Consider the following 25,957-nt stretch of genomic DNA (forward strand, 5'->3'; position numbering starts at 1 on the left):
CGCCTTTATTACGCGTCATATACGCACGGACCAATCAGAATCGTCGCCTATAAAGTCCCGCCCCTTCGGCTACCCACGAAGGCGCGCGCTCAGCTTTTGGAACCCCGTGCGCTTCCGGGAAAAAAAAAAAAAAAAAAAAAAGGAGAGCGCGAGCGCGTGTGTGTGAATGTGACGCTTGAGACGAGTAGAAAAAAGGTAAGTAAATAAAACTCGAATACACGACACAGCAAACCGCGAGTTTGTGACCGGGTTCCTGCGTGCGTTGGGAACGATCGCGGTTTTTAAGGTTGCGCGTGCAAACCGGAAACACACATTCACGCGCGTGCTGTGTTGCGAAGCCCGAGGCCGACATGTCGCTAAGCTAAACAGCGCGCGTTCACGTTCGTGCTCGTAGTTTTGTGATTTTATTTTTTTCGCCTTTGTGTCTCTTCGTTCAGCCCGAAGACTGAAGTCTGAGGTGTCAGTGACTCGGAGCTGCGCGCGTTTTTATTGATCTGCTTTCTGTTCGCAGCACGACAGTGTGTCCGTGCGGCTGTGTCTCAATCCGCGCCCTCGTTCACTACATAGTGCGCTACACGCTATTATGTGTCGTATTAACGAAGCTCCCTAGTTTAGGGCGCATGCAGGTATTTGAGACCAGGCCCCAATATGGTCCCTAGTGTTCATTATAGATAAAGCGAAACCTGCTGTTTATAAAAAACGATTCGTTTTTAACCTTTTATTTAAAAATACTTTTGCGTAGCTTTTTTTTTTTTATTTTTATTGATATTTATGCTTGTTTGTTTTTTTTTGAGACCCAAACAGTAGATTGTTAGCCGGACGGCTGAGTTTTCGAGCCCTGATGCACCACAAATTAGCATCGAAACGGAGTTAAAAACGGCAAACAAACCAGAACCGAAAACACAAAAACCGGTCACGGTTTCGGTCACAAATCTGACTCCAGCTGATGGATTCTCGAGTTAACGCGCAAAATAAAGCTCAAACTGACGCGTTTTACAGCCGGATAAAGAACAAAGAGGCTGTTAGCATGTCGGCTAACTCTCACTAACGGCGTTATTAGCTTCATGCTAACTGACTAAAACTCGGTGTCTGAACTCGACACTTAACTTACAGCTTGTTTCTGTTTATCCTTCGTTTATTAACTTGTTTTTGTCTAGTAAACATTCGCGTTAGATTTCTATAATAATTTACATTAGTGTTTAACTTGAGCCCTGTTCGGACCGGATCAGTTTATACATACACACACACACACACACACACACTCTGAGGTAATTATTCACATAAACATTAATATTAATTTTTTTGTGTTGATTAATTTTCCCACATTGTGTGCAAGTCTAAATAAAAACAAAACCTCATGTTTTGCTTTATAAACCAATCAGTATAAATAAATAAATAACCTCAGGTGTCTTGTGTGCTGTCTGATTATTAAAGGGTCTGTCTGTATCTTCAGTGTAGAAATGTTTGTGATCTACAGCATTAAACAGAGCTGTTTTACCTGCAGACGTATTGGTCTGGAAATCTGTTTACAGATTGTGTCTGTGATTAGTGTCGATATGACAAGTTTTTCCAGATATAATCATCTCATCACCTGTAGAGGCTTTAATATTGTTTGCTGGCACTGATGTTGACCGCTGTGAGGATGACTGACTGACTGACTGGTTTGTTTGTGTGACTCTTCCAGGTTGCAGGTTCGAGATGTCTTACTCGTCACGCAGTTCCCTGGACTGTAAGGTGTACGTAGGTGACCTGGGCAATGGCGCGGCGAAGGGTGAGCTGGAGCGTGCCTTCAGCTATTACGGGCCTCTTCGGAGCGTCTGGGTGGCGCGGAACCCTCCTGGCTTCGCTTTTGTAGAGTACGAAGACTCCAGAGATGCAGAAGATGCTGTAAAGGGCATGGACGGAAAGTGAGTCCGCTTCGGCTTTATAGCTACCTTTTATTTTTCCTGTGAGACGTCTGTTAGACGGCCAGCCGTGTTCTCGTTCATCTCCGAACAGCATCGTTTTTATACTTGTGTCGTTTGTGAATTTTGCTATAAATGTGTATAATGGAAGGAAGATGGGGAGCAAAATTTCTTTCTTTTTTCCTTTTTCTTTTCTTTTTTTTTTTTTTTTTTTTAATCCCATGTTAAATAACTTGCCGACTACTCGATTTCCGAATTTTGGTCTGAAAATTGGATAAATTAAATATCTCCAGTTAAACGGGTTCAAGAAAACGTTTTGGAATTAATGACAGCACCTGAGCTCCTTCCCTGTGTCTGCTCTGTATCCCTTATTGAAGCTTGTTTTTGTGTTAGGAAGGCTTTAATTTACTGAATTATAATTAGAATGTGCGTAATATATATTACCTGCCGTCGTTTGATGTTTGTAGGAAACTAGATGGATCTAAAGTGCAAGATTGTGCCTGGTCATGACCCTGTCACATGACTAACAGTTCCGTTTTGTTTCTTTTTCTCAGAATGCTCTGCGGGGCTCGCATCCGCGTCGAGATGTCAAACGGAATGTCCCGGAAGTCCCGATTCGGTCGTCCGAGCCGCAGACAGTTTGATCCAAATGACCGCTGCTACCAGTGTGGAGAGACGGGTCACTACGCGTACGACTGTTATCGCTACAGCAAGAGAGGTGGCAGACGCAGCAGGTATGCCCGTGCAGCGCTAGTGAAACTTTTAAACATGCCAGTTCTGAAATGTCTGTACAACATTTAGCTAATTTTAAAAACAATTCTGTTCAGGTCTCGCTCTCGGTCCAGATCTCGTGGTCGGCGCCACCACTCTCGCAGCCGCAGCTATGAGAAGTAAGAACGCTCTTTCCGCTGAGCTATAACTCCGATTTGAAATTTCTCAGCATGCTGATGTTATGTTTGTGTTGCAGGCGATATCGCTCTCCATCCTACTCCAGAAAGAGGAGCAGGTGAGTTCTGCTGCACTTTGTTTCACAGCTCTTAACAGTTCATAGAGCTTTCTTTGGTGACCAGTCAGCTAAATGTATGGTGTGTTTTTATCATTTTATAATTTATTTATTTATTTTTTTCTCCAGGTCTGCGTCCCCAGGCCGCTCCAGATCCCGAACCCCAGTTCGTCGCTCTCGTTCCCCGGTGCGCCGTTCCAGAAGTCCTGCCAGGAGGTCCAGAACACCAGTCCGCAGGGCCAGGTATGATTTGTTAGGACATGGGAGTGTGGGACAACTGTGTGACAGGTGCTGTCCTCGGAAATCTCCATTTGACATCCAAAAATTAGGAAAAAGGAAGAGACACAGGCCCCAATGTGCCTTTTTAAACGTTTATCTAATGTGTGAATTTTAAATTTTACAAATTTGTACATTTTGACTGTAATAAGTAGTATAATTAAAGTAGAAATAATTGCTCATCGGTGTGGACTAATGGAATGTTTCAGCAAGATATCAAATTTACGCCTGTTTAATAACCATACATTTTTTTTTGTTTATGTAATCATCTTATTGAGTTTTCTCACCTAAACTCTTTTCTGCAGTGCTCATACCTCACATGACTCCTGGTTTCTCAGTTTTTCACACATTGCTCGTTCAGAAGATTTCTTTTTCTCACTTGTTTTGAAAATCTTGCAGTTAAGCAACGTTTGTATATCTGATTTTTTTTTTTTGTGTGTGTGTTGTGGCTTAAACAGTCGTTCGCGTTCTCATTCACGTTCCCGCTCCGGCTCCAGACAGAGAGTGCGCAGCGCGTCCAGATCGAGATCCAGATCTCGTTCTCGCTCCTTAAGCAAGAAAAGAGACAGGTGAGTCTGTCCTGTCCTTCATATGTACGCCTGTCTAGAGTCTTTTCAGTAAAGAATGAATTGCTTTGAATCGGATAAACGTTTTGTTCGCAGACGCACGTAGCCGTCGCGTTTTAGCCAGCGGCTCATTCTGCTGTTGAAAGCAGAAAATACAAGTAACTTAATGTGCCCAATAATCACACTCTTGGTTTATTTGAGCTTGTAGAGCTGTAAGACTTTCTATATCTAGACAGCACATGTGTACAGAAATGCTGGAAATCTCTAGTATTCACAAAATGAACCTGACCATGACTCATGAACATGACGACTGTTTAGAAGAATAGTGAAATAATCGATTACTTGGTGTCTGTACGGTATTTTGTGGTATTTCTTTACGGAATAAATTTATATTTTCCAGTATATAAAGCCCATAGGACGACGTGTTCCGCAAGGAATCTGACTTCAATACGTAATCGGCATATCCGTGATTTGTGCTGATGTGTTTCAGCCGTTCTAGATCCATCAGCCCGAGAAAGAGCCCAACACCAGACGCCGACTGATCGGATCGTCGACCCCTCTTCATCCCACTCCCCCACACTTCTCTGCTGCACCTCTTTCAACTGATGAACCTCCGTCGATTTTGGTGTCCTTTTCGCTCATGTTTCATCGCCGTCACCCTTCTTTCAGTTTCATACGTCTACACATGTCAGTCTCCGCTCTCCGGCCCTCCTCTTTGCCTGTGTTATCTTTTACATCACGAGTTTCCCTTTCCATTTTAAAAACTTATTCTTAAAATGGTTTTAAGCCATTGTTTTTAGTTTCAGGCCCGAGACTGTGGTTTGTATTGAATGGGACAGTCAGCAGTGTCGGGATTGGAAAAAATAATGAGCCGTAATTGGGTCAAAGCTTGGCTTGAAGTTTTGTTTTGGTTTTTTTTTTTTTGTTGTTTTTTGTTTTTTTGGTTCCTCCCCCTGCTATAAAAATGCCAGTGGTCTTTTTAATAAAGTGAGTCTTTACACATCAGTGTTTCTTTACTGTCTGATCATTTATGGGGCATTAGACAAAGACCAACAAGAGAGTTTTCACTTTTATTTCTTTAAACAGGTCCTGAGTTGGATTTGTGATTTATTTATACAGAGTAAAAGAAGCCTTTTTTTTTAATGGTTATTAAAGTTGTTTATGATTCAAACATAAGTGCAAAAAAAAATTCTAATGCAAAATTTCAACATTAGCATCAACCAAGATGAAATATCGAAATGTTTGCGATTAATCTTTCTAGTTGTTTTAAACTAGTAATATTTCTGAAAGCTTAAAATGTTCTCTGTTAAACCATCGTGTAGTAGGATTCAATTATGATTGACTGACTGGTGCGATAGATTACGTCATAAAGGACGTTGTTAATTGTTCGGGAAATTTAGCTCACGTGCACCGTCTACAGATTAAATTTGAAATGTAACGGTCGTGCACTAATAAGGGCGCGTGCAACCAATTAGCTAACCGTTTAGTTTTTTTTCCTCTCAGGTAATGAATCGGCACAAAAAATAAACGAGAAAAAATGATCAAAATATTAACATCTGTTACTAAACTACAAAGTGTAACTTCAGAAAACTAAATTAATACTTGCTTTATTAACATCACAGCCTCGTTCAGGAGTTTTCATTTTTATTCTAATAATCAGGTGAGTGCAAAATGTTATATTGATTCATTCATTCATCTTCTACCGCTTATCCGAACTACCTCGGGTCACGGGGAGCCTGTGCCTATCTCAGGCGTCATTGGGCATCAAGGCAGGATACACCCTGGACGGAGTGCCAACCCATCGCAGGGCACACACACACACTCATTCACACACTAGGGACAATTTTCCAGAGATGCCAATCAACCTACCATGCATGTCTTTGGACCAGGGGAGGAAACCAGAGTACCCGGAGGAAACCCCGAGGCACGGGGAGAACATGCAAACTCCACACACACAAGGTGGAGGCGGGAATCGAACCCCGACCCTGGAGGTGTGAGGCGAATGTGCTAACCACTAAGCCACCGTGCCCCCCTGTTATATTGATTATTAATGCTAATAATTCATGTTCATTATACAGTCTCATTTTTTATCGTTTAAAAACAAGTCAATTTTGTTGTTTGTTTTTTTTATATGTACTATGATCTGCTGTGTGTGTGTGTGAGTGTGACAGAAACTTGTGCGGGAGAGTATTGAACTAACCACAGGACTGGTTGGTATGCACCAATGCCCCAGTTAACACACTGCTGTGTAACCAAAGCCAGGTCCAGTGTGCAGGATGTTTACGCCGTACATGATCAAGCGTACGTTTGTGTGTTTGTGTATGTCTGTGTGAATATACCTCCACATACACAGTACACAGAAGAACGAAACGCCGTAACTACGGTCCAAGGTGTACAGGTAGTAACACAAGTAACAAACAACAACAATAAACATCAATTAACGGTAAACATTTAAGCCTCACGAAGCTGTGGTGTGTTTTGATATGAGGTAGGTGTGAAGTATCAGGTCAAAATGTACTGTAAGTAATGTAAAAAATGTAAATGTGTGCAATAGTATCAGTTAAAGTCCCTGAGTGCAGATGTGTTACATGACAAATGTGCAGTAAAAGTGGTGTGTGTTGGTGTCCCATTGAGCGAACATTAATGTCCATTGGGGAAAGAAGCTGTAGCAGAACCTTGTAGTGAGGGTCCTGATGGCAGAGGCACGAACAGATTGTGAGGGGGTGGGAGGGATCCTTCACAATGGCATAGGCTCTGTGTACGCCGCATCCCTGACAGATGTCCTGGATAGAGATGAGCCTTCTAATCCTCTCAGTGGTCAAATACGAATAGACCAGATCCAAACAGAGCACATGTGTGGAGAGAAGAGGAAGGTTAAATGGAAAACAGTCCTTTTTCACCACATTTTCTGGTTTGTCCTTACAACATTGTGTAAATGACGTCTGCTTCGGTTAAAGTCGAATATTAAATATGGTTTGGCCAATCAGATTTTAGCACTAAAGATATTTCTAAAATAATCTAGAAGTTATTTTCTCTTTAAAGGTGGGGTCTCCGATATTTGAGAAACGCTTCAGAAAACGCTTCAGAGTCGGGACGACAAACAAAACAAAAATCAAAACAAACGTGTAGCCAATGAGCAGAAAGGGGCGTGTCTTGTCGATATGGGTGGAGAGAGTGTTCAGTGCGCATGTGTGACATCAGCAGAAAGCGGTTTTAAAATTGACATGGAGGATAAAAACAAAGAAAGAAAGCGAAGAAAGGCTTACGATAAGGTAAGAAGTAGGACGTGTTAATATAGGATCAGCTTTCCAGCGCTGGAGAGAACTGAAGGAGCAGGAAGTTGGCCGCTGTTACTAGCAAAACACGGTTGTAGCTGCGTCTCTACATTACTACGATAGAACAGAGGTGTTATTTGTGTAGTAACAGCGTCTAGCTCAGGAGTTATTGACTCAGGAAACTCTAATCTGTGAATATGCACACATGCACACTGAACACTCTCTCCGCCCCTATTGACAAGACCCGCCCCTTTCTGCTCATTGGCTACACGTTTATTTAAATTTTTTTGTCGTCCCGACTGTTTTCTGAAGCATTTCTCAAATATCGGAGACCCCACCTTTAATGTCCTTCTGACTAGCTATAAATCTGAAATAATACCGATCTTAAAACAAAGATTCATAACGATTCAAAATACAGTGTGATACATTATGATTATATGTTAACATGTAAGATCTCTGCCTTACGTCGTTTATGAAGAAAATGTCTTACAGTAGAGACATTTATTGTAGTGAACGGTCTGCTTTCATTAGGGTTAAGGATAACATAGCAATGTCCAAATAAAATGCTTACTGTGTGTTAAGTGTAATAAAACTTGTAAGTGTTCACAGATTGGCCTGAACCTGGCTGTTAGTGTGTGTGTGTGTGTTTGTCTGCCTGCTTCCTGTATCGTTGCGACAGAAGCGGACGGCCGTCTCAGTTCAACATCTCTGCGTCATATCATATCGCTACGTTATTAGCCCATGTGGGTAACACATTGCACTATAAGAGCTATTTTCATACAGATAGATGTGGTTTAAAAATAACTAATATTTAACAGAAAAATGCGTAGACGTTTATCACGAAACTCAAGCTGAAAGAAAGGTTAGCAGTAAGAAAAGCAGCCCAGGTGTAAATAAAACGACGTTAATCCGACAGGGTTTACTAACGGCTTTTATTTAGAGAACAAAAAACATCACTTTTTAATTATTTTTTCTTAATTTGCCATGATATACATGGTAGGAAAAAGAGATTACACAGCGATAAAAAAAGGAAGAAGAAAGAAAAAAAAAAAAAAAAAAAAAAAAAACACTATTTGTACAAAAAGAAACAGCACGCCATCTTGGGACACGTCGTGAAGGTTTCAGGGGTCATCGAGGCTTCAGTTAGCGTTCTGGGCCGTAGAGAAGCACAGTTTCAGAGTGAAGGGGTACGGTCCGGCTAAAAGACGATAAAGACAATTTAGATTTTGTCCGTCACAAAAAAACGATTATCTTATGCATCTGACCCTAGACCAAAAAATAAATAAATAAAATATCAATTATTTGCAGCTCATTCTTTGGGGATACGTACTAGGATTTTTCATTTGATGGTGGTTCATTACAGAGAGAGCTTCCATCGCATCATTGATGGTCTCCCATTCCAACAGTCCGGATGCACTCCTCTCACCTACAGCAATACAATCTAACACAGTTATCGTGGTTATGGTAAAAGAATGCGTGTTCAGGAATAATTGCAAAGAGAGAATTTTGTCGCATTGACCGGCCCAGAAATAAGAAATAAAATAGCTCTTGACCTTAAACACTGTTGAGCATGAAGTCACTAAATATATTAAAGAACAAGCTGAAAAACCGGTGGACGTCACTTTTAATCCTCCAGACGTACACAAGACACAGAGGTTAAAAGTCATCACCAGCGTTTCTACTGGTAAAACCCACGAGTAAAACCGAGAGCATGCACGGTTTTACTTGAACCCTCACTTACTTTTTCCTGTGAAAAGTTTGACACTGTTTGGGGGCTTTATGCCGAGCTCTTCGGAGATCTGGAGGGAGAAAGATTCAGTAACGGTTTATTCCACACTGTCTTTAATGAGTTTGTAAAACTAAAGAGAACAATAAGAGAAACTAGTGTTGGTCGGTGGTACTGCTGCTGTATATTGTACAAAAAAAACATCATTTTACACAATACTGTTATTTACACTACTGTGCACATAACTGATCGGTCATAGATTCTGTATTCATATTTAATCGTCTTTATATCGTCTTGTACAGTATAGTGTTGTGTGTATTGTATAGTATAGTGTTATTTGTGTGTGTATTGTACAGTATAGTGTTATTTATGTGTGTATTGTATAGTATAGTGTTATTTATGTGTGTATTGTATAGTATAGTGTTATTTATGTGTGTATTGTATAGTATAGTATTATTTATGTGTGTATTGTATTGTATAGTATAGTATTATTTATGTGTGTATTGTACAGTATAGTGTTATTTATGTCTGTATTGTATAGTATAGTGTTATTTATGTGTGTATTGTATAGTATAGTGTTATTTATGTGTGTATTGTATAGTATAGTGTTATTTATGTGTGTATTGTATAGTATAGTATTATTTATGTGTGTATTGTATTGTATAGTATAGTATTATTTATGTGTGTATTGTACAGTATAGTGTTATTTATGTCTGTATTGTATAGTATAGTGTTATTTATGTGTGTATTGTACAGTATAGTGTTATTTATGTGTGTATTGTATAGTATAGTGTTATTTATGTGTGTATTGTATAGTATAGTGTTATTTATGTGTGTATTGTATAGTATAGTGTTATTTATGTGTGTATTGTACAGTATAGTGTTATTTATGTGTGTATTGTATAGTATAGTGTTATTTATGTGTGTATTGTATAGTATAGTGTTATTTGTGTGTGTATTGTATAGTATTATTTATGTGTGTATTGTATAGTATAGTGTTATTTATGTGTGTATTGTATAGTATAGTGTTATTTGTGTGTGTATTGTATAGTATTATTTATGTGTGTATTGTATAGTAGTTATTTAAGTGTGTATTGTATAGTATCATGTTATTTATGTCTGTATTGTACAGTATAGTGTTATTTATGTGTGTATTGTATAGTATAGTGTTATTTATGTCTGTATTGTACAGTATAGTGTTATGTATGTGTGTATTGTATAGTATAGTGTTATTTATGTCTGTATTGTATAATATAGTGTTATTTATGTGTGTATTGTGTAGTATAGTGTTATTTATGTCTGTATTGTACAGTATAGTGTTATTTATGTGTGTACTTTTGAGAGTCACAAACAGCTGGAACCGAATCCCATGTGTGTGTGTAAACACGCTTGGCCAATAAACCGGATTCTGAATCTGAATCTGATGTAACTGTTCCGGTACCTGGGCAAAGATCTCTGTTGAGCTGTCCGGTTGGCCGTTAAAGAAGTGCAGGACGTTGCTGGGCCTCTGGATGCGGTTCTTGGCTGCCTGCTCAGGGGTGCTGAAGCGGTTGTTCCTGCTGCCATGGAAATCTTTAAAGCTGGTGCTGCCATCCTCCAGCTGATACGACTGGCCAGGGATTATCGCCTGCTGCTTGGACACGCTGCACCACAGGAAAGCACATTACAGAGCACATGAGCAGTCTATGAAGGCGTAAAACACTAATGTACACAACCTATTACAGTGGCAGAAACACGGGATAGTGACGAGTCATCAGGCCGTTACCGCGTATAGTCCTGCCTTCACTTCAAAATAAACCGGCTCAGATATTTGTCAGATCCACAAATCCATAATAATTGGAACTAAAGTTAATTTGTATTATTTTAATCCATTTCAAATCTAAAGATACATGTGTTTTATTTATTTAAAACTTTTACTCTTCGCTCCAGTGTATAACAGAGACAAGCACCGTGGTTAGAGGACAAAAAAACAGAAACATACCAAATGTTGAGTTTCTGCCCAAAGAGCATGGTGTGGTTGAGATGTGAGATGGCTCTCTCCACCGCGTAACAGTCGCCCATCTCCACCATGGCAGCACCAGGTTTACTCTTCATGAACTTCACCTGAACAAAACACACGCACATGTTCATTACTTTCAAGTAATTGAGGAAATCTCGGACTTCGGGTTCAAACTATTCGGTGATGGAGATATAGATCATGATCGAAGGTTCAGCAAATGTCCAAAAGTCTGGCAAACTAGAGCAAATATCTTAAGCATGGTCTCAAGTGTGACGTGATACCTGGTTATCAGGAGTACGTATTGGCACTAAAGTGTCAAAAACTGAAAATATAACGATTTTAAATGACCGTCAGCTTTTAATTAACGATTTATACAATAAATTACCACAGCATTAATAACAACAGTTGAAACTGATATGAAACTCCTCGTTTTACTTCTCAGCATTTAAAAATCTTGTGTGGAATTTGGTTTAAAAAAAAAAGAAAAAAAGAAGGAAACTCACCCGCTCAACATTGCCATAAAGACAGAAGATGTTGAAAATGCGGTCTGCGTTGATCTTAAAAGGGTCGAGTCCATATACCATGATGACGGGAGAGTCGGCCTGAGCGGCGTAGTCGGGTGGAGGGCCGTGACCGTACTGAGGGCCTCCATAACGAGGTCCACCACGGGTCCGACCGAGAGGTGGCCCCATCCTCCGGCCCTCGTAGTGCGGAGGAGGAGGACCGTAGGTTTCATCGTAGTGACCGTAACCACTCTGGGGACCTCCTGCAGGAAAGAACAAACAGAGGAAATGCTGAAAAGAGGAAAAAAAAACTCTAAGGCCCACCAACTTTAATCCTCATATCCTGTGTAACTTTGTGCAGAGTTTTGGCCATGCGCAGCAGACGCACCGCTTACGTTAACTTTTAATAAAGGTACACAAGTGTGTCAGTAATGGTGACTAACCATATTCAGGTGGGTGATCTCCAAGCAGAGCTGGCTGCCTCTGGCGCTTGTTTGGATTGGTAGTAGGGTCTGACAGAAAGAAAAAAACAAAACCACACACATACATACACACCAGAGACAATCAGCTTGACGGGCAGCACACGAGAACCAATCAGATTAACAGGCTAAAAAAAAAAAGGGAAGGGCTGTGACATTTGTGACCGGCGTGCAGGAGAGCCTATAACTGTGTTAGCTGTAAAACACCACATGGTGGGGGCAACATCTAAATAAACACCATGTTAAAGATGTCGAAAAGAAGATTATTGATGTTAGAACATGTAGAGATGTTTATAGTTGTAACTAATCACCTATCCGTACATAATTGGCTTTTAAATCTTAGATCACACACACAACACCACACACCTTGAGAACTGTTCCAATTGCCGTCTGAATCAGCATCTGCACAGACACAGGTATACACACGTCAGACACGCATTAAAAAAAAGAAAGGAACACAGGGAAAACAAAATGAACAACTTTACAGAAGATTAAAAAAAAAAAAGTGCAGCAGAAAAAGATCTATTTCTTTACCTACGCACACACACCGCTCCTGTTCACACTAGAGCTCGTTACTACATTATTGTTAGCACCCGGATTAAACGGCAAACTAACTTAGCTAGCTAAATAGCCAAGAGGTTTTTATTTACACACACACACACACACACACACACACAGCCTACTAGCCTGCCTGCATTTGAAAAGTGACCCCCCTCCCAAAAAAAATTCTCTCCTCAGTTTAGTCACCTGCTGTGTTTCCCAACGCCAGCTCATAATATAACAGCTACCAACTGGTGATGGTGAAGGCCATTGAAGACACGTGAAGCCATCCAACCACACCTTTTTTCTACCACTCATGTTGCAGCACAGGGCACCATAACACACTCTGAGGAAAGCACCATCTGCCCTATTCCGCATACATGAGCTCAAAGTACCGGAACACGACGTGCACTCGCTCTACAAGAACGCCAACCGGAACCACCGGTTGACGTTCACTGTTCATCTGGACGGTCCCCTGGTCTACAAACGAAGACAAACATTTACTAATTAATAAAAACCGCGTACGATTAGAGGTCTCCGGTAGTTATCGGTCGGTACGCAAATTAACCCTCACTTTTTGTTTGTTTTAACGAGGATCGACACGTCCTTTTAAAGCCTATCACAAGGGAGTTAATGAAAATCAAGACTGCACCTTTTTTAGTGTGTAGAATGGTAATAATCTTTATTTGAGGCATTAAAAAGGTCTTTCGACAGGCACACCAAGCATTGGCTAGCAACAGGGTTTAAAAGGGGCAACTCATGCTGTATGCAAGCTGCCAGAGCTGGTGTTTTGACGGTGGTACTTACTTACGGTGATACGAGAATCCGAGGTGTAACTGGTTGAATGAGAGATGGTTTGCCCGTAACCCTTTTCCTTCAACCCAAAGATTCGATTCCTGGGCATCGGCTTTCATTCTCCATTGCACTTTACTTAGACTTCCGAGTGCTTTGAAGCTGCCTTGAGTGGTTACCAGGCACACACACAGTGCTTACCATTCAGACGGAGGGGCTGCAGACACAGCGGCGGGTTTTGAGGACGGACGCCACCGTAGCGGCCGAGCTAATCCGAACCTGCGTCACACGGAAGGCGTAACAGCAGTCAGAATACGAATCGCCGCTCTCGGGGTGAAAGAGTTAGCAAAGAGAGGGAGGAGGAAGGTGAGAGAAAGTAGAAAGAGACAGAGAAGGACCTGATTCCTCAGCGTGTGGTGAGAGGGCTTAAGGAAGGATGACGAGGCTCTAGCTACATGTTCGGTGCTCGTGTCTTCATGTACACTTCAGTGATCCTTTCCGTGTGCTGTAAATGTAGTGTTGGCCGCGGTGATGTCCCGGTGGGTTACTGTGATGCTTGATGTGTAGTAGTCATGACGCTGTCGAAGCTTGATGTGCACTATGTCTGTGCGGTGACTACGACAAATCGAACTACAGGGTGTTACGTCGTGTCGTGACATGCGGTTCATTGCATCTATGGTCGGTGTGGTGAGCAATGACGATCTGGACTTGTCGACATGGGTAGTGTCTGCTTGTAGCATTAGCGTTGTAGTGATCCTGACGTAAATGTGCACTGATGCTCCCGGGTGGAGTGTGTCATCCTGCCATGTTGTTACGACCTTTGTGTGGTGTGGCAACAGTTCTTGGACTCTGTGTACTGTTGTGGTAATGTGAGCTCAGCATGCCGTGGCAAAGCTCTGACCCTGGTGATGTTGAAATCTTGGAAGTGGAATGGCTCAGAACTCAAAAATGTGGCGTGACGATAGCAAAAAATAAAAATTACAGCCCGCACACCAAAGAAACAAGACATTAAGACAGCAAACAGGGAATAAAACACAAGGTATGATCCTCCCACCTCTTCTTACAATCTGTCTTAGTGTCTGCATGTCATGTTTGCTGCTTGACTTGTGGTGACATGTTAAGGGGGGAAAAAAATCTTCTCTGATCAGCAGCAATTTATTAGCCAAAAAAAAAATCCCCCAGATACGGTGTGAGTGGGTAGTCGTCTGGTCGAGGAGATGTTTCTGTTCCGTGTGATGTCTGATGTTTAAGATGTGTCTCCATGTGAGTATTCCACGGTGTTTGAAGAGTAGCATGTTTGGGTGTGTTGTTTTCTGTAGAATGCCGCTTGAAAAATGTCCTGTGTGGTTTGTATCGTAGACAAAATGACCGGAATGTTTCGAAGGCGCTAGCGATTAATTTCCTTGCTTACTAAATGTTAGCACTAATCCTTAAAATCGGTCACAATAAAATTGTGGGTCAAATGACTAATTACACTAGAAAACTAAATGACACAAATAATATTGAATAGTTTGGATTCACTACTCATTCAAGGGGCTTCGTTAGTTCTAACGCCTCGAAATGGAAACTGGGAAAACGAAACGTTAAACTCGCGTTTTAAATGCACATACGTGTAAAGTAAGCGACACTCTCTCGAGGACAGGAAACATGCCTGTTTTGAAAGAGGTGCGAATGGGACGCCCATCATCAATTCATCAATTCTCCACCCAACTGCAGCTTCACTGCAAATTCACACCTCTGTGATTCATGGCCATCATGTGGCCTGAAGTTTCATTGAAACCGTTTTCACACCTTACTGCAGAACTGATGAAGCCCCTCAGATGAATAGAAGCCATTTGTCTTTGCACTACCAATAATGTTCTATGACCTGAATGACTGAATCCCTTCATCCAGCAACCGTCGTATCAAACAAATACATATATACACAAGTCTATGCCATTTAAAACCTATAAACTTTTCATTCTTGATCTACCCGTAATGTTGATCGATCAATCCTCAACTTTAGTTGGAACCAACAATGGAAACTACTCAATTTGTCGCAACAACGTTTTTAAGAAACCCTGTATAGCAATTGGTGAAATACCAAAAAAAAAGGGACCAGTTAGCATTGCTTATATTAGCATAAAACTAAATGGTCCCTTGGCAGATTAGTAGGTCACTAAGTTTTCTTTTACGGTAAACAAATTTATTAGATAAAAGCAAAAGTCTCCACCATGTTGTGTGCTCTGGGTGGGTGCAGCGCCATGCGGAGTGACTAACCGTGAGCGAGGGAAGGGAGGGTTCCTTTACCGAGTGTGACGCATGCTTGTGTGTTCGACACGACACGGGTGACATGCGAATCGATGGTGAAAACACAAACAAGAGCTACAGTGTGTGTCAGCTTGTGTGTACCATACGGATTGAACCGAATGCCTGTGTGCACGCCTGCGCATGAAATAATGAGCTGAAAATGACACCACTGTGAAGTGACCTTTTGTGAAGTCCACAGCGACGTCGCTACAGGAGGTTTAACTACATGATTATCGCCAGGAACTGTGCGTGTGCTTTACCTTGGCCACTCAGACTCGGGTTGGTGTAATCCCAAGTGTCCTGATCGTTCTTGAACACGTTAAGTCGAGTTGGCTGCAGGGGAAAAAACTTTATTAGAGACTCGACAGAAAGGTGCGACCCCAAGCGGAGCTGTGCGTTAAAATCATATGGATGACAGTGTAGTTTCAGGTTAGTGTCACTGACCTTGGCATACTCGATTTTGAGGGTGCAGCAGCCAGAGTAGATATCAGCTCCATTGAGTGATGCTTTTGCTCTTTGAGCACTTTGGACCGAATCAAACGTGAGCACCAAGTTAAGGAATTAACACTATACTTTTACAGTACAACAACGATAACGATTTCACAATCCGTTCTAGAAATAAGTCAGTATTCAGCATTAAACATCATCAGACACTTCAATCTATGACAGCAAGCTTCTCTGAGCTTATAAAGGATATTCCACCATGGCCTGGACGCCGTTCTTCCTGAAGATCACAATCCTCTGCACAGGGCCGCAGTTATTACAGATTGTGTACAACACGTCCTGCAAAACACGAGCGACACGTTTAGATGGCATGTTCTCACCAGCGCAAGTGCATACTAACTGACCACGAGTATTATTGTATCGTATGTTACCGTGGTAATGGGGTAGATGGGGTTCATGATGGTGAAAAGCAGGATGTTGTTAACACTGGGGGCATCACCAGAGTCCCCGGGCCGGGAGATCTTCTGGCTGGTGGAATAGTTGATGTAGCAAGGGCGACCAGCAATGTACACCTGGTTGTCGTTGGCATAAGTCACGGCGTTGCACGAGCCGCCCATGTCCTCGTACTCCACCAGAGCCTGTCGCTTGTTCGGCATCAGCACCACGTAACTAAAGCACACACACACAGAGATACAGTCCGCAAACAGAAAATAAAAGGACTCGTGATAGAATAAACACCACATGTGGAAGCACTTCTGCTGTCCTACCTGATGGTGCCGAACTCGCGCAGCGCCTCCACCAGGTCAGACTCGGAAATGCCGTCCACCAGCCCCCTAATGTGCACCACCAGCGAGGGCAGGGGCTTATGAGGGTCCTCATAAACCTCCTAAACAAAACACACACAAAGCTCAGGATAAAAACAATATTAAGACAAAGAGTTAAAGACAGAGAGTTAAAGTAATCCGTAAGGACTTTATACAAGGCATAAAATCAGGCCGCCATTTTAACCTACAAACGAGGAGAATTTAGATAAAAAAAAAAAAAATCAGGATTAACTCGTATCTCAGCCTCGTTTATCCTCCACAAACAACAACGCCTACTTAAATTACACGGTTTGCCTCCCGGGTTCAAATAGGTGATTGTTATCGAGTCACGTAGCTATGTTTACATAAAGGTTAGCCTCTAGCCATACATGCTAACGTGCTAACATGCTAGCGTGGCTGTAAGAACAATGAGAGCTGTGAGAAATCTCCACACACACTGAGACGTGATTAAACACTAAGGAGGAAAAAACAAAACAACAATGCAGAATAGAACAACACGACACACACATTAAATGGTATAAAGAATAGAAAGTTTATATTTATATTTATTGGAAAACAGCCGACAAAAAAAAACAGTTCGCATGTTAGCATTAGCATGTTAGCATGTCGTGTAACGGACAAAATCGGTGATAGTTTTTTTTTTTACACTTTTATTCCGAACGCGTAGCCGAATCAGCGTTTATAACGCACACATACCGTGGTCATTCCGTCGCCGTCCGTTTTTTGCCTTTTAGTGGCTCTTCCACCCTCACTGTAATAGCGACTCGTTGCGGCAGCCATCTTGTCCCGAATACAGCTTTTAAAATGGGAGCGGAAATACGGCAGCTCCGGTGAGGACAAACAGCGAAGCGGAAAAATAAATGAGAACGGGAATTGACCGCAAACGCACAAAAGCACAAGGGGGCGGAGCCTGTCACGTTCTAACTCCGCCCATGTCGCATTTTCATTGGCGGAATCAACCGCCACGATCCACACAAACAATAAACATATTCATTTATTATAATTAGTGTGTGTGTGTGTGTGTATGTATATAGGAATAATATATATGCAGATAAAAAATACACTAAGTATACTGTATTAAATATTGTATGTATTTTTTTTTTCTACATATAAAGTAGTGATTTTACATACAACGATATCGATCGGTATTTATGTGCGGAACGATGAGCGATTTATTTGCGGATTTATTCCCGGAGTTGTCGCTGATATAACACACATGTCACGCGCACGTGCAATGTTTTATACGATTTATAGCATATCGAATAAATATACGACAGCTTAAAAATTTCAGCACACAAAAAAAAACATTTCTGCATGTCATCAAATGGTTAATACTGTTAGCAAATATCACTGGGTATGAAATCAACATGAAACAAGTAGAAGACGTGACAAAACAACGCCCCGTAGTTATATGTGAAAGAGAGGATAGCAGTCATTGCTCGGCATTTTATTTAACAATGATTTAAATATTAGATTGCAAACCGACTCGACGCTGGCAGCCACTTGTCAGTGAAGTCTGGTTTATTTGCAGTGCTTTGTGGGTAACAAACAATCCCACAGCCGCTTGAACACTCGTATAATGACAGTCAAGTCAAGGGGTTGAGTTCTAATGTTAACATTACTGTAGCGACTGTGGCAAATCCAGAATGGCAGCCCACATCCCGTAGTGCAGTTGCAGATCAGTTCAGGAGGCTTTCAGGATGAAATTTGTTCCTGATGTGATCATTCTTCATTCTTCTTCGTATGTTCAGTATCTTGATTTGTGACTGACTGGATTTCAGTGGCAGTAGAGAGCTTCGCCACTCTGCTGGCCAACCGCTGCAGAACGAGATCAGCTGTGCTGCTGAGACTATGCTGTAAAGGCAGATGGAGTGAGAGAGAGAGAGAGAGAGAGATGGAGAGAGAATAAAATATAAGTGTGAATAATAATAAGGGGCCTAAAACATAACCTTGTGGCACACCATACTGCACTATATTGAAAGAATGTTAATTTATACCAACAATCTACTACCATGTTAAATATGAGCGAAATAAATATAAAAGACTAAACAGCATGTTTATTTACACATGCTTTGGTGGGAATTTCTGCAAGGATGAACAGTGACCTGTAATATATGCAGTCCTTTTATAGTCAGAATGGCCAGCTCCTTCAATCCATCCCCAGTTAGGTCCAAGTAGATGATTGACAGCAGGGAGCTTTTGAAGCTACGCCTCCACACGAGCTGGAACCGCCCATCTGTGCTGCCTGCAAGCTGCTGGAATTTGTAGCAAAGTAGGTCCTGTGAAGGACAAACACAAACATGTATCTAGTGTGTGTGTTTGTACACATGTGTGTGTGTGTGTGTGTGTGTGTGTGTGTGTGGCTTCATACCTGACCATATGTTCCCAGCAGCACCTCCAGCTGTCCGTCAAAGTCCAGGTCGATAAGGAGGGCACATAGCACAGCATCACACTGATCACTGCCTGCTAAACACACTGGCTTGCTTACCCCACACCGCTCAACATCTCTGACCACATACACACACACACACACACACACGTGTCACATCATCTACACAGCAACCTTCTAACACACAATCAGCAGACCTGGATGATGAGTCAACAACAGAAGCCGAGAACAGTTAAAAATAAAAGGGGTGCCAATAGTTGTAGTTAAACAAGACACCCAAAACCTCACCTGTAAACCACCGCCATCTCAACAGTGCTGCTTACCAACAGGTTATACTCTGTTACCTGATTTGACCGATCTTCTGCACACACACAAACACAGAATTGTGCTTACAAATACAACACAAACATGGCCAATTTTACAGGACTATTACACACATATATACACACACACACACGCACCGTCTATGTTGCTGCTCTGGGCCCCCACCTTCAGAGGAAAGAGTAACACTGTGGATATGGGACTGTCCTGCTGCAAACGCCAACTCTGGAGGATCTCTAACACACACACACACACACACACAGCAATGTGTGGACTGTCCAGATACAGACACAAAACTGTATTCAAATCTGTTTATATCACTATATGTTCTTTGTGTGTGTGTGAGAATTACCAGGTCCATTCTGGTTAACGAGTGCGAGCCCCACACAGCCGCTCTGACAGCCAAAAGCCGTGAGCCGGCGACCACCATCAATACTTAACACGTTCATCCACAACACACTGCACACAGAGTTTGTGCCGTTACTTGAAGGGATAACATACATTAAATAACTATAGTTAGTGGAAAATGTGGTAAAAAATAATAAATAAATAAATAAATAAATAAATAAATAAATAAATAAATAAAAACTTTGTGAGACTGGAGGGGCTTAAAATATTCTTCGAATTCATAAACAAAAACGAAGTGCAGTGACCAAGAGACATCATCATCTTGGTCAGGACTGAAGTCATCGGAATTTATGATCACGCCCCATCTGTGCAGAGCAGGGAATGAAAAGCACAGCTTGGAGATTTTAAAACTGCAAAGGAAGCAAAAGCTCACTTGCTGGGCAGATCCATCAGCTCAGGGAAGAAACGCTCCACTGGCTGCTCCTCAAACTGATGTAATGAAGCATTCTGGCAATCACAGACAGAGAGAGAGGGGGGGGGAGAGTAAGAGAGAGAGAGAGAGAGAGAGAGAGTAAGAGAGAGAGAGAGAGAGAGAGAGTAAGAGAGAGAGAGTAAGAGTAATAGAGAGACAGAGAGAGAGGGAGGAAGAGAAAGAGAGAGGGGGAGAGAGAGAGAGAGAGGGAGGAAGAGAAAGAGAGAGAGTAAGAGAGAGAAAGAGTAAGAGAGAGAGAGACAGAGAGAGAGGGAGGAAGAGAGAGAGAGAGAGAGAGAGAGAGAGAGAGAGAGAGAGAGAGAGAATTTAACCAACCAGATGTAAATGATATTCTACAAATCAGAATAAAAATCCACACAAATACAAAGCCTTCAAACAAAAACTCACAGCCATTAGTATCAAGCAAATATGCGAGAATGCACCACGCGCTCACACACACACTCTCACACACGCTTACACGCTCACACACGCCCTACTTCTTTATAGAGGTGTATGCGCTGATCGTGTCCACTGAGCAGGAACACCGTCTCTCTGTGACCCTCTTCAAACTGCAGCCTGCACATCACACACACACACACACACACACACACTCCAATACAGTAAACTCTAGTTAACACACAAGCATTAAAGCACGAATCTTCACTAGAAAGTGGACACTCACTCAGTGTGATAGAGCTGGAAGGGTGTGAACTGCAGCTCCAGGTTCAAGCAGCTCTCTGTTTAAAAAATACGAAAAGGAAAGTTTCTGAAAGCAACCGTTAAGTACATCATAATGCTGCTGTCATATCAGTCTGCAGAAAGCCACGTTTATACTTTATATAACGGCGTGTGTTGCCGTGTGACCTACGAGCGATGGACTCCAGGTTGAACTCTGACCCTGGCTCGTACTCGCAGTAGATATTCAGGAAAGGTGTTGCTTTATCACCAGAGTCCTGAGAGACAGGGAAAATGAGAAAGATTTTGTTTGAAACATTAGAGCAGAACTGAAACGGTCGATAATCAGAGTCTTGAATTAAAATCCAGCAAAAACACAAAGTGAAATGTACCTTAATAAAGGTGATTCCCACCACCAGGCCTCTGTTAGGGGCAGACTTGTTAAATGCATCAATAGACACAATCTCAGCATCAACTACAAGGAGAGAAACACACACACACACACACACACACACACACACACACCTGTCTTCTATTTCTGAGCTAAATGATCAAAGCACTTGCATTAAAATACCTTGACCGATGGACAACCATCTGATTTAAGGGGATATTTATTTTTCAATAACATATAGCTTTAAACACCACGTGCCCCATTTGATTATTTTATGGAGTCGATTCCCAAAATGACGCTTCATCGGATTTCTTTGGAAATTCAGCGTCATTCACAATGTGAAGTTGATTTGTGTGTAAATTTACTTATATTTACTGTAGGACTTCTTTAAAAGCGTAGCACGCTCATCATATCACAGGTAAGATGAGTGTACTATGACATTATTCCTGGAACCGACTCCCATGAACGAGTCTAAAAGAGTCGACTCCGAGAATTATGAATCAAATGCTCCTACTCAAGCAGGTATTTTTTTTAAAGCGTGAATAATGAGTGAATAATGAGATTGAACCTTGTTACCTGGTATGTAAGTGAACTGCAACTCTTTAGCCACAGGGCGGATTTTTTGCTGCAGGTCTTGGTATCGAAAACAAAGCACTTTGCCTTTAAGTGTAGCGGCCAGCAGCTCGTCTTGTCCTGCTGCACACAGCCCGTATATGTTACTCTGTGACGGGAAGCGACTAAAACTGTCCTCTACAAACGGACACGAACCTTCAGCGTCAGGCAGCATGGTGACAAACCGTCTATATCATTACAGTAATATTCTCACTTCATCCATGAGTTCATCAGACACAAAAACATCCGGTTTGGAGGAGGACCAATCAGATGCGAGGGTGCGCTTATTTACAACCAATCAAATTCATTTATAGGACATGACGTGTGCAGGTAACGGCGAACGTTAACAAACACACGAACACTGACGAAAAGTACCGAAAACTTTAGTAAAGTTTTTTTTTTTTCAACGAGAACAAAATTTTGACTAAATTACTAAATGTCTAAACCTATGGATAAACATAATGTCAATAAATAATGGTTGTGCGTGTGTGTGTGTTAGAGAGAGAGAGAGATAGATAGATAGATAGATAGATAGAGAGAGAGAGAGAGAGAGAGAGAGAGAGAGAGAGAGATAGAGAGATAGAGACAGGCAGACAGAGAGAGACCACTAGAGGACAGTCATGCTGTAGTTCATTCATTTACTCCTGCTAGGGAAAAACTAAAATAAACTTCCACATCCACCAGAGCAATCTTATTCTGATAACACATCAGACACTGAATCGTACTCTACACTATTGTCCTGTTCTCTACTCTATATTACTATAGTGTAATCTACTATACTCTATATTACTATAGTGTAATCTACTATACTCTATATTACTATAGTGTAATCTACTATACTCTATATTACTATAGTGTAATCTACTGTACTCTATATTACTATAATGTACTCTACTGTACTCAACTCTACACTACTTTACTGTACACTACACTACATTACACTACTCTACACTTCATTACTGTAGTCTACACCACTTTACTGTACTCTACACTACTTTACTGTACACTACACTACTTTACTGTACTGTACTCTATATTACTATAATGTACTCTACTGTACTCTATATTACTATAATGTACTATACTCTATATTACAATAATGTACTCTACTGTACTCTATATTACTATAATGTACTATACTCTATATTACAATAATGTACTCTACTGTACTCTATATTACTATAATGTACTATACTCTATATTACTATAATGTACTCTACTGTACTCTATATTACAATAATGTACTCTACTGTACTCTATATTACTATAATGTACTATACTCTATATTACTATAATGTACTCTACTGTACTCTATATTACTATAATGTACTCTATATTACTATAATGTACTCTATATTACTATAATGTACTCTATATTACTGTAATGAACTCTACTGTACTCTATATTACTATAATGTACTCTACTGTACTGAACTCTACACTACTTTACTGTACTCTACACATCATTACTGTACTCTACACATCATTACTGTAGTCTACACTACTTTACTGTACTCTACACATCATTACTGTACTCTACACTACTTTACTATACTCTACACTACTGTACTCTACACATCATTACTGTACTCTACACATCATTACTGTACACTACACTACTTTACTGTACTCTACACATCATTACTGTACTCTACACATCATTACTGTACTCTACACTACTTTACTGTACACTACACTACTTTACTGTACTCTACACATCATTACTGTAGTCTACACTACTTTACTGTACTCTACACATCATTACTGTACTCTACACTACTTTACTATACTCTACACTACTGTACTCTACACATCATTACTGTACTCTACACTACTTTACTGTACACTACACTACTTTACTGTACTCTACACATCATTACTGTAGTCTACACTACTTTACTATACTCTACACTACTGTACTCTACACATCATTACTGTACTCTACACTACTTTACTGTACACTACACTACTTTACTGTACTCTACACATCATTACTGTACTCTACACTACTTTACTATACTCTACACTACTGTACTCTACACATCATTACTGTACTCTACACTACTTTACTGTACACTACACTACTTTACTGTACTCTACACATCATTACTGTACTCTACACTACTTTACTGTACACTACACTACTTTACTGTACTCTACACATCATTACTGTACTCTACACTACTTTACTATACTCTACACTACTGTACTCTACACATCATTACTGTACTCTACACATCATTACTGTACACTACACTACTTTACTGTACTCTACACTACTTTACTGTACTCTACACATCATTACTGTACTCTACACTACTTTACTGTACTCTACACTACTTTACTGTACTCTACACATCATTACTGTACTCTACACTACTTTACTGTACTCTACACATCATTACTGTACTCTACACTACTTTACTGTACTCTACACATCATTACTGTAGTCTACACATCATTACTGTACTCTACACTACTTTACTGTACTCTACACATCATTACTGTACTCTACACTACTTTACTGTACTCTACACATCATTACTGTAGTCTACACTACTTTACTGTACTCTACACTACTCTACTGTACTCTACACTACTTTACTGTACTCTACACATCATTACTGTACTCTACACTACTTTACTGTACTCTACACATCATTACTGTACTCTACACTACTCTACACTCTACTGTTTCACTCTACCCTGCACTCCTCTACCCTATTCTACTTCTCTCTGTTTAACTCTATCCTGCACTACTCATTTAATTTCCTTGGGTTACTTCATCAGAACAAAACTTTTTAAGAAAGAAAATCATATTTCTGCAACAGATATTGTTTTTAATTTTCACTGGTTGTTCCTGCTCTGCTTCCAACTTTACATCCTGTATGAGAGGAGCTTCTGATTCATATGCATGGTTTCATGTATAGGAAATAAAACGGGTTAATATGTGTGTATGTGTGTATGCAACTAAATATGTGTGTGTGAGAGGGGGGTTGTAAAGTGTGTTCTGCATGTATGTGTGGGCTGCGTGTGCACTTCTTCAGGGATTAGGAGTGTGTGAGTGATTGGTGCTGACAGCAGTGTGTGTATTACTGGATGGGCAGGAGATTAAACCCGTTCATTTTAGGCTCCCTAATCTGGATTATCTAATGCAGTGTGCCATCAATGACACGTCCCTCTCTCTCTCCCTCTCTCTCTCTCTCTCTCTCTCTCTCTCTCTCTCTCTCTCTCTCTTGCTCTATCTATCTAAACTTCCTTCACCTCATTCAATTCCTCTGTCCGTTTTTCCAAATTTACTGCTTACTCCATCTTGTCTTCCCCATACAGTACAGATTGAGTGTGTGTGGACTGGAGTGTGGGTGAGATCCCTTAGCGTGTGACGTGTGTGTGAGTGTGTGTGAGTGTGTGTGTGTGTGTGAGTGTGTGTGTGTGAGTGCACGCGTGGATTAAAGGATAGTCCACTTCCATAATTGCTTGTGAGGCTGTCTAGCTGCTGGTGGCCAGATGGACGCCCCCTCCACCCACATCATCCTCCAGAAAACTGCCCTGTCCACAAACTGGGCACAGAAACAAGAAAACAACTACATTTACTCTCTCTGTGTCTCTAAATATGTATATATATATATAATGTATAAGCAAAGGTATATAGGTACAATAATATAATCCAAAAAGAAAGTAGAGGTTTTCATTTTGTTAGAAACGCTTTGGTAAATGTTTTTGCTAAAATAAAGCACTAAATTTAAATTCATAACAACGTTCATGAAGTTTATTTAATAGATTTTTATTTGCCTGTTGACATCAATTGTACTAACCTGTAAAAAAAAAAAAAAAGATAAATGACTTCCCAATCTGTTCAATTAAACAGCGCTTTCTCTAAATATACAATTATCGCCATAGTTTGGTATCATTCTGTATAGAAAACAATCAAGGCCCACTGCATCTGTCTAATCTTCCAAATAATAGTCCACTATTATTGTCAAAAGTATTACACGGTGGTCCGGTGTTACAGAGGAGATCTAAGCAGTAATCTAACATGTCAATATTTTGAAAAAGAAGCAATGTTAGTATCCAATCTACAGCATTACAGTCTTATGTTCAAATAAATGCTCCAACGCTACTGTCATCA

The 25,957-nt window shown here is 40.8% G+C and overlaps 3 protein-coding genes across 4 annotated transcripts; 1 reads left to right on the top strand and 2 right to left on the bottom strand.

Moving 5' to 3' along the window:
* Window positions 1–54: 54 nt before the first annotated feature.
* On the top strand, window positions 55–4,754 carry srsf7a (serine and arginine rich splicing factor 7a). The gene is made up of 8 exons (XM_060863294.1): window positions 55–195; window positions 1,685–1,907; window positions 2,459–2,638; window positions 2,732–2,794; window positions 2,872–2,910; window positions 3,037–3,150; window positions 3,642–3,752; window positions 4,240–4,754. Exons 2-8 carry the CDS (start codon window positions 1,699–1,701, stop codon window positions 4,289–4,291), a joined length of 768 nt encoding a protein of 255 aa, XP_060719277.1. The 5' UTR covers window positions 55–195; window positions 1,685–1,698; the 3' UTR covers window positions 4,292–4,754.
* Window positions 4,755–7,932: 3,178 nt separating this feature from the next.
* hnrnpl (heterogeneous nuclear ribonucleoprotein L) lies at window positions 7,933–17,477 on the bottom strand. 2 transcript variants are annotated; one of them, XM_060863717.1, is made up of 14 exons: window positions 17,317–17,477; window positions 16,564–16,682; window positions 16,228–16,465; window positions 16,050–16,135; window positions 15,797–15,893; window positions 15,613–15,685; window positions 12,098–12,133; window positions 11,696–11,764; window positions 11,253–11,515; window positions 10,732–10,853; window positions 10,192–10,393; window positions 8,766–8,823; window positions 8,355–8,450; window positions 7,933–8,222 (listed from the first exon to the last, which is right to left on the bottom strand). In XM_060863717.1, the coding sequence occupies exons 1-14, from the start codon at window positions 17,398–17,400 to the stop codon at window positions 8,164–8,166; spliced, it is 1,602 nt and encodes a 533-aa protein (XP_060719700.1). In that variant the 5' UTR covers window positions 17,401–17,477; the 3' UTR covers window positions 7,933–8,163. The 2 variants fall into 2 exon arrangements, with proteins under 2 accessions (XP_060719700.1, XP_060719699.1); XM_060863716.1 differs by having other exon boundaries at window positions 8,355–8,465.
* Window positions 17,478–17,850: 373 nt separating this feature from the next.
* On the bottom strand, window positions 17,851–22,095 carry kptn (kaptin (actin binding protein)). The gene is made up of 12 exons (XM_060863718.1): window positions 21,793–22,095; window positions 21,218–21,300; window positions 21,019–21,103; window positions 20,833–20,887; window positions 20,648–20,726; window positions 20,112–20,185; window positions 19,683–19,789; window positions 19,471–19,566; window positions 19,298–19,370; window positions 18,992–19,127; window positions 18,726–18,899; window positions 17,851–18,474 (listed from the first exon to the last, which is right to left on the bottom strand). The coding sequence occupies exons 1-12, from the start codon at window positions 22,001–22,003 to the stop codon at window positions 18,343–18,345; spliced, it is 1,305 nt and encodes a 434-aa protein (XP_060719701.1). The 5' UTR covers window positions 22,004–22,095; the 3' UTR covers window positions 17,851–18,342.
* Between the last annotated feature and the right edge of the window lie 3,862 nt (window positions 22,096–25,957).

This window comes from Tachysurus vachellii, chromosome 26, assembly GCF_030014155.1.
Source record: "Tachysurus vachellii isolate PV-2020 chromosome 26, HZAU_Pvac_v1, whole genome shotgun sequence".
In the NCBI taxonomy this organism is placed as follows: Eukaryota; Metazoa; Chordata; class Actinopteri; order Siluriformes; family Bagridae; genus Tachysurus; species Tachysurus vachellii.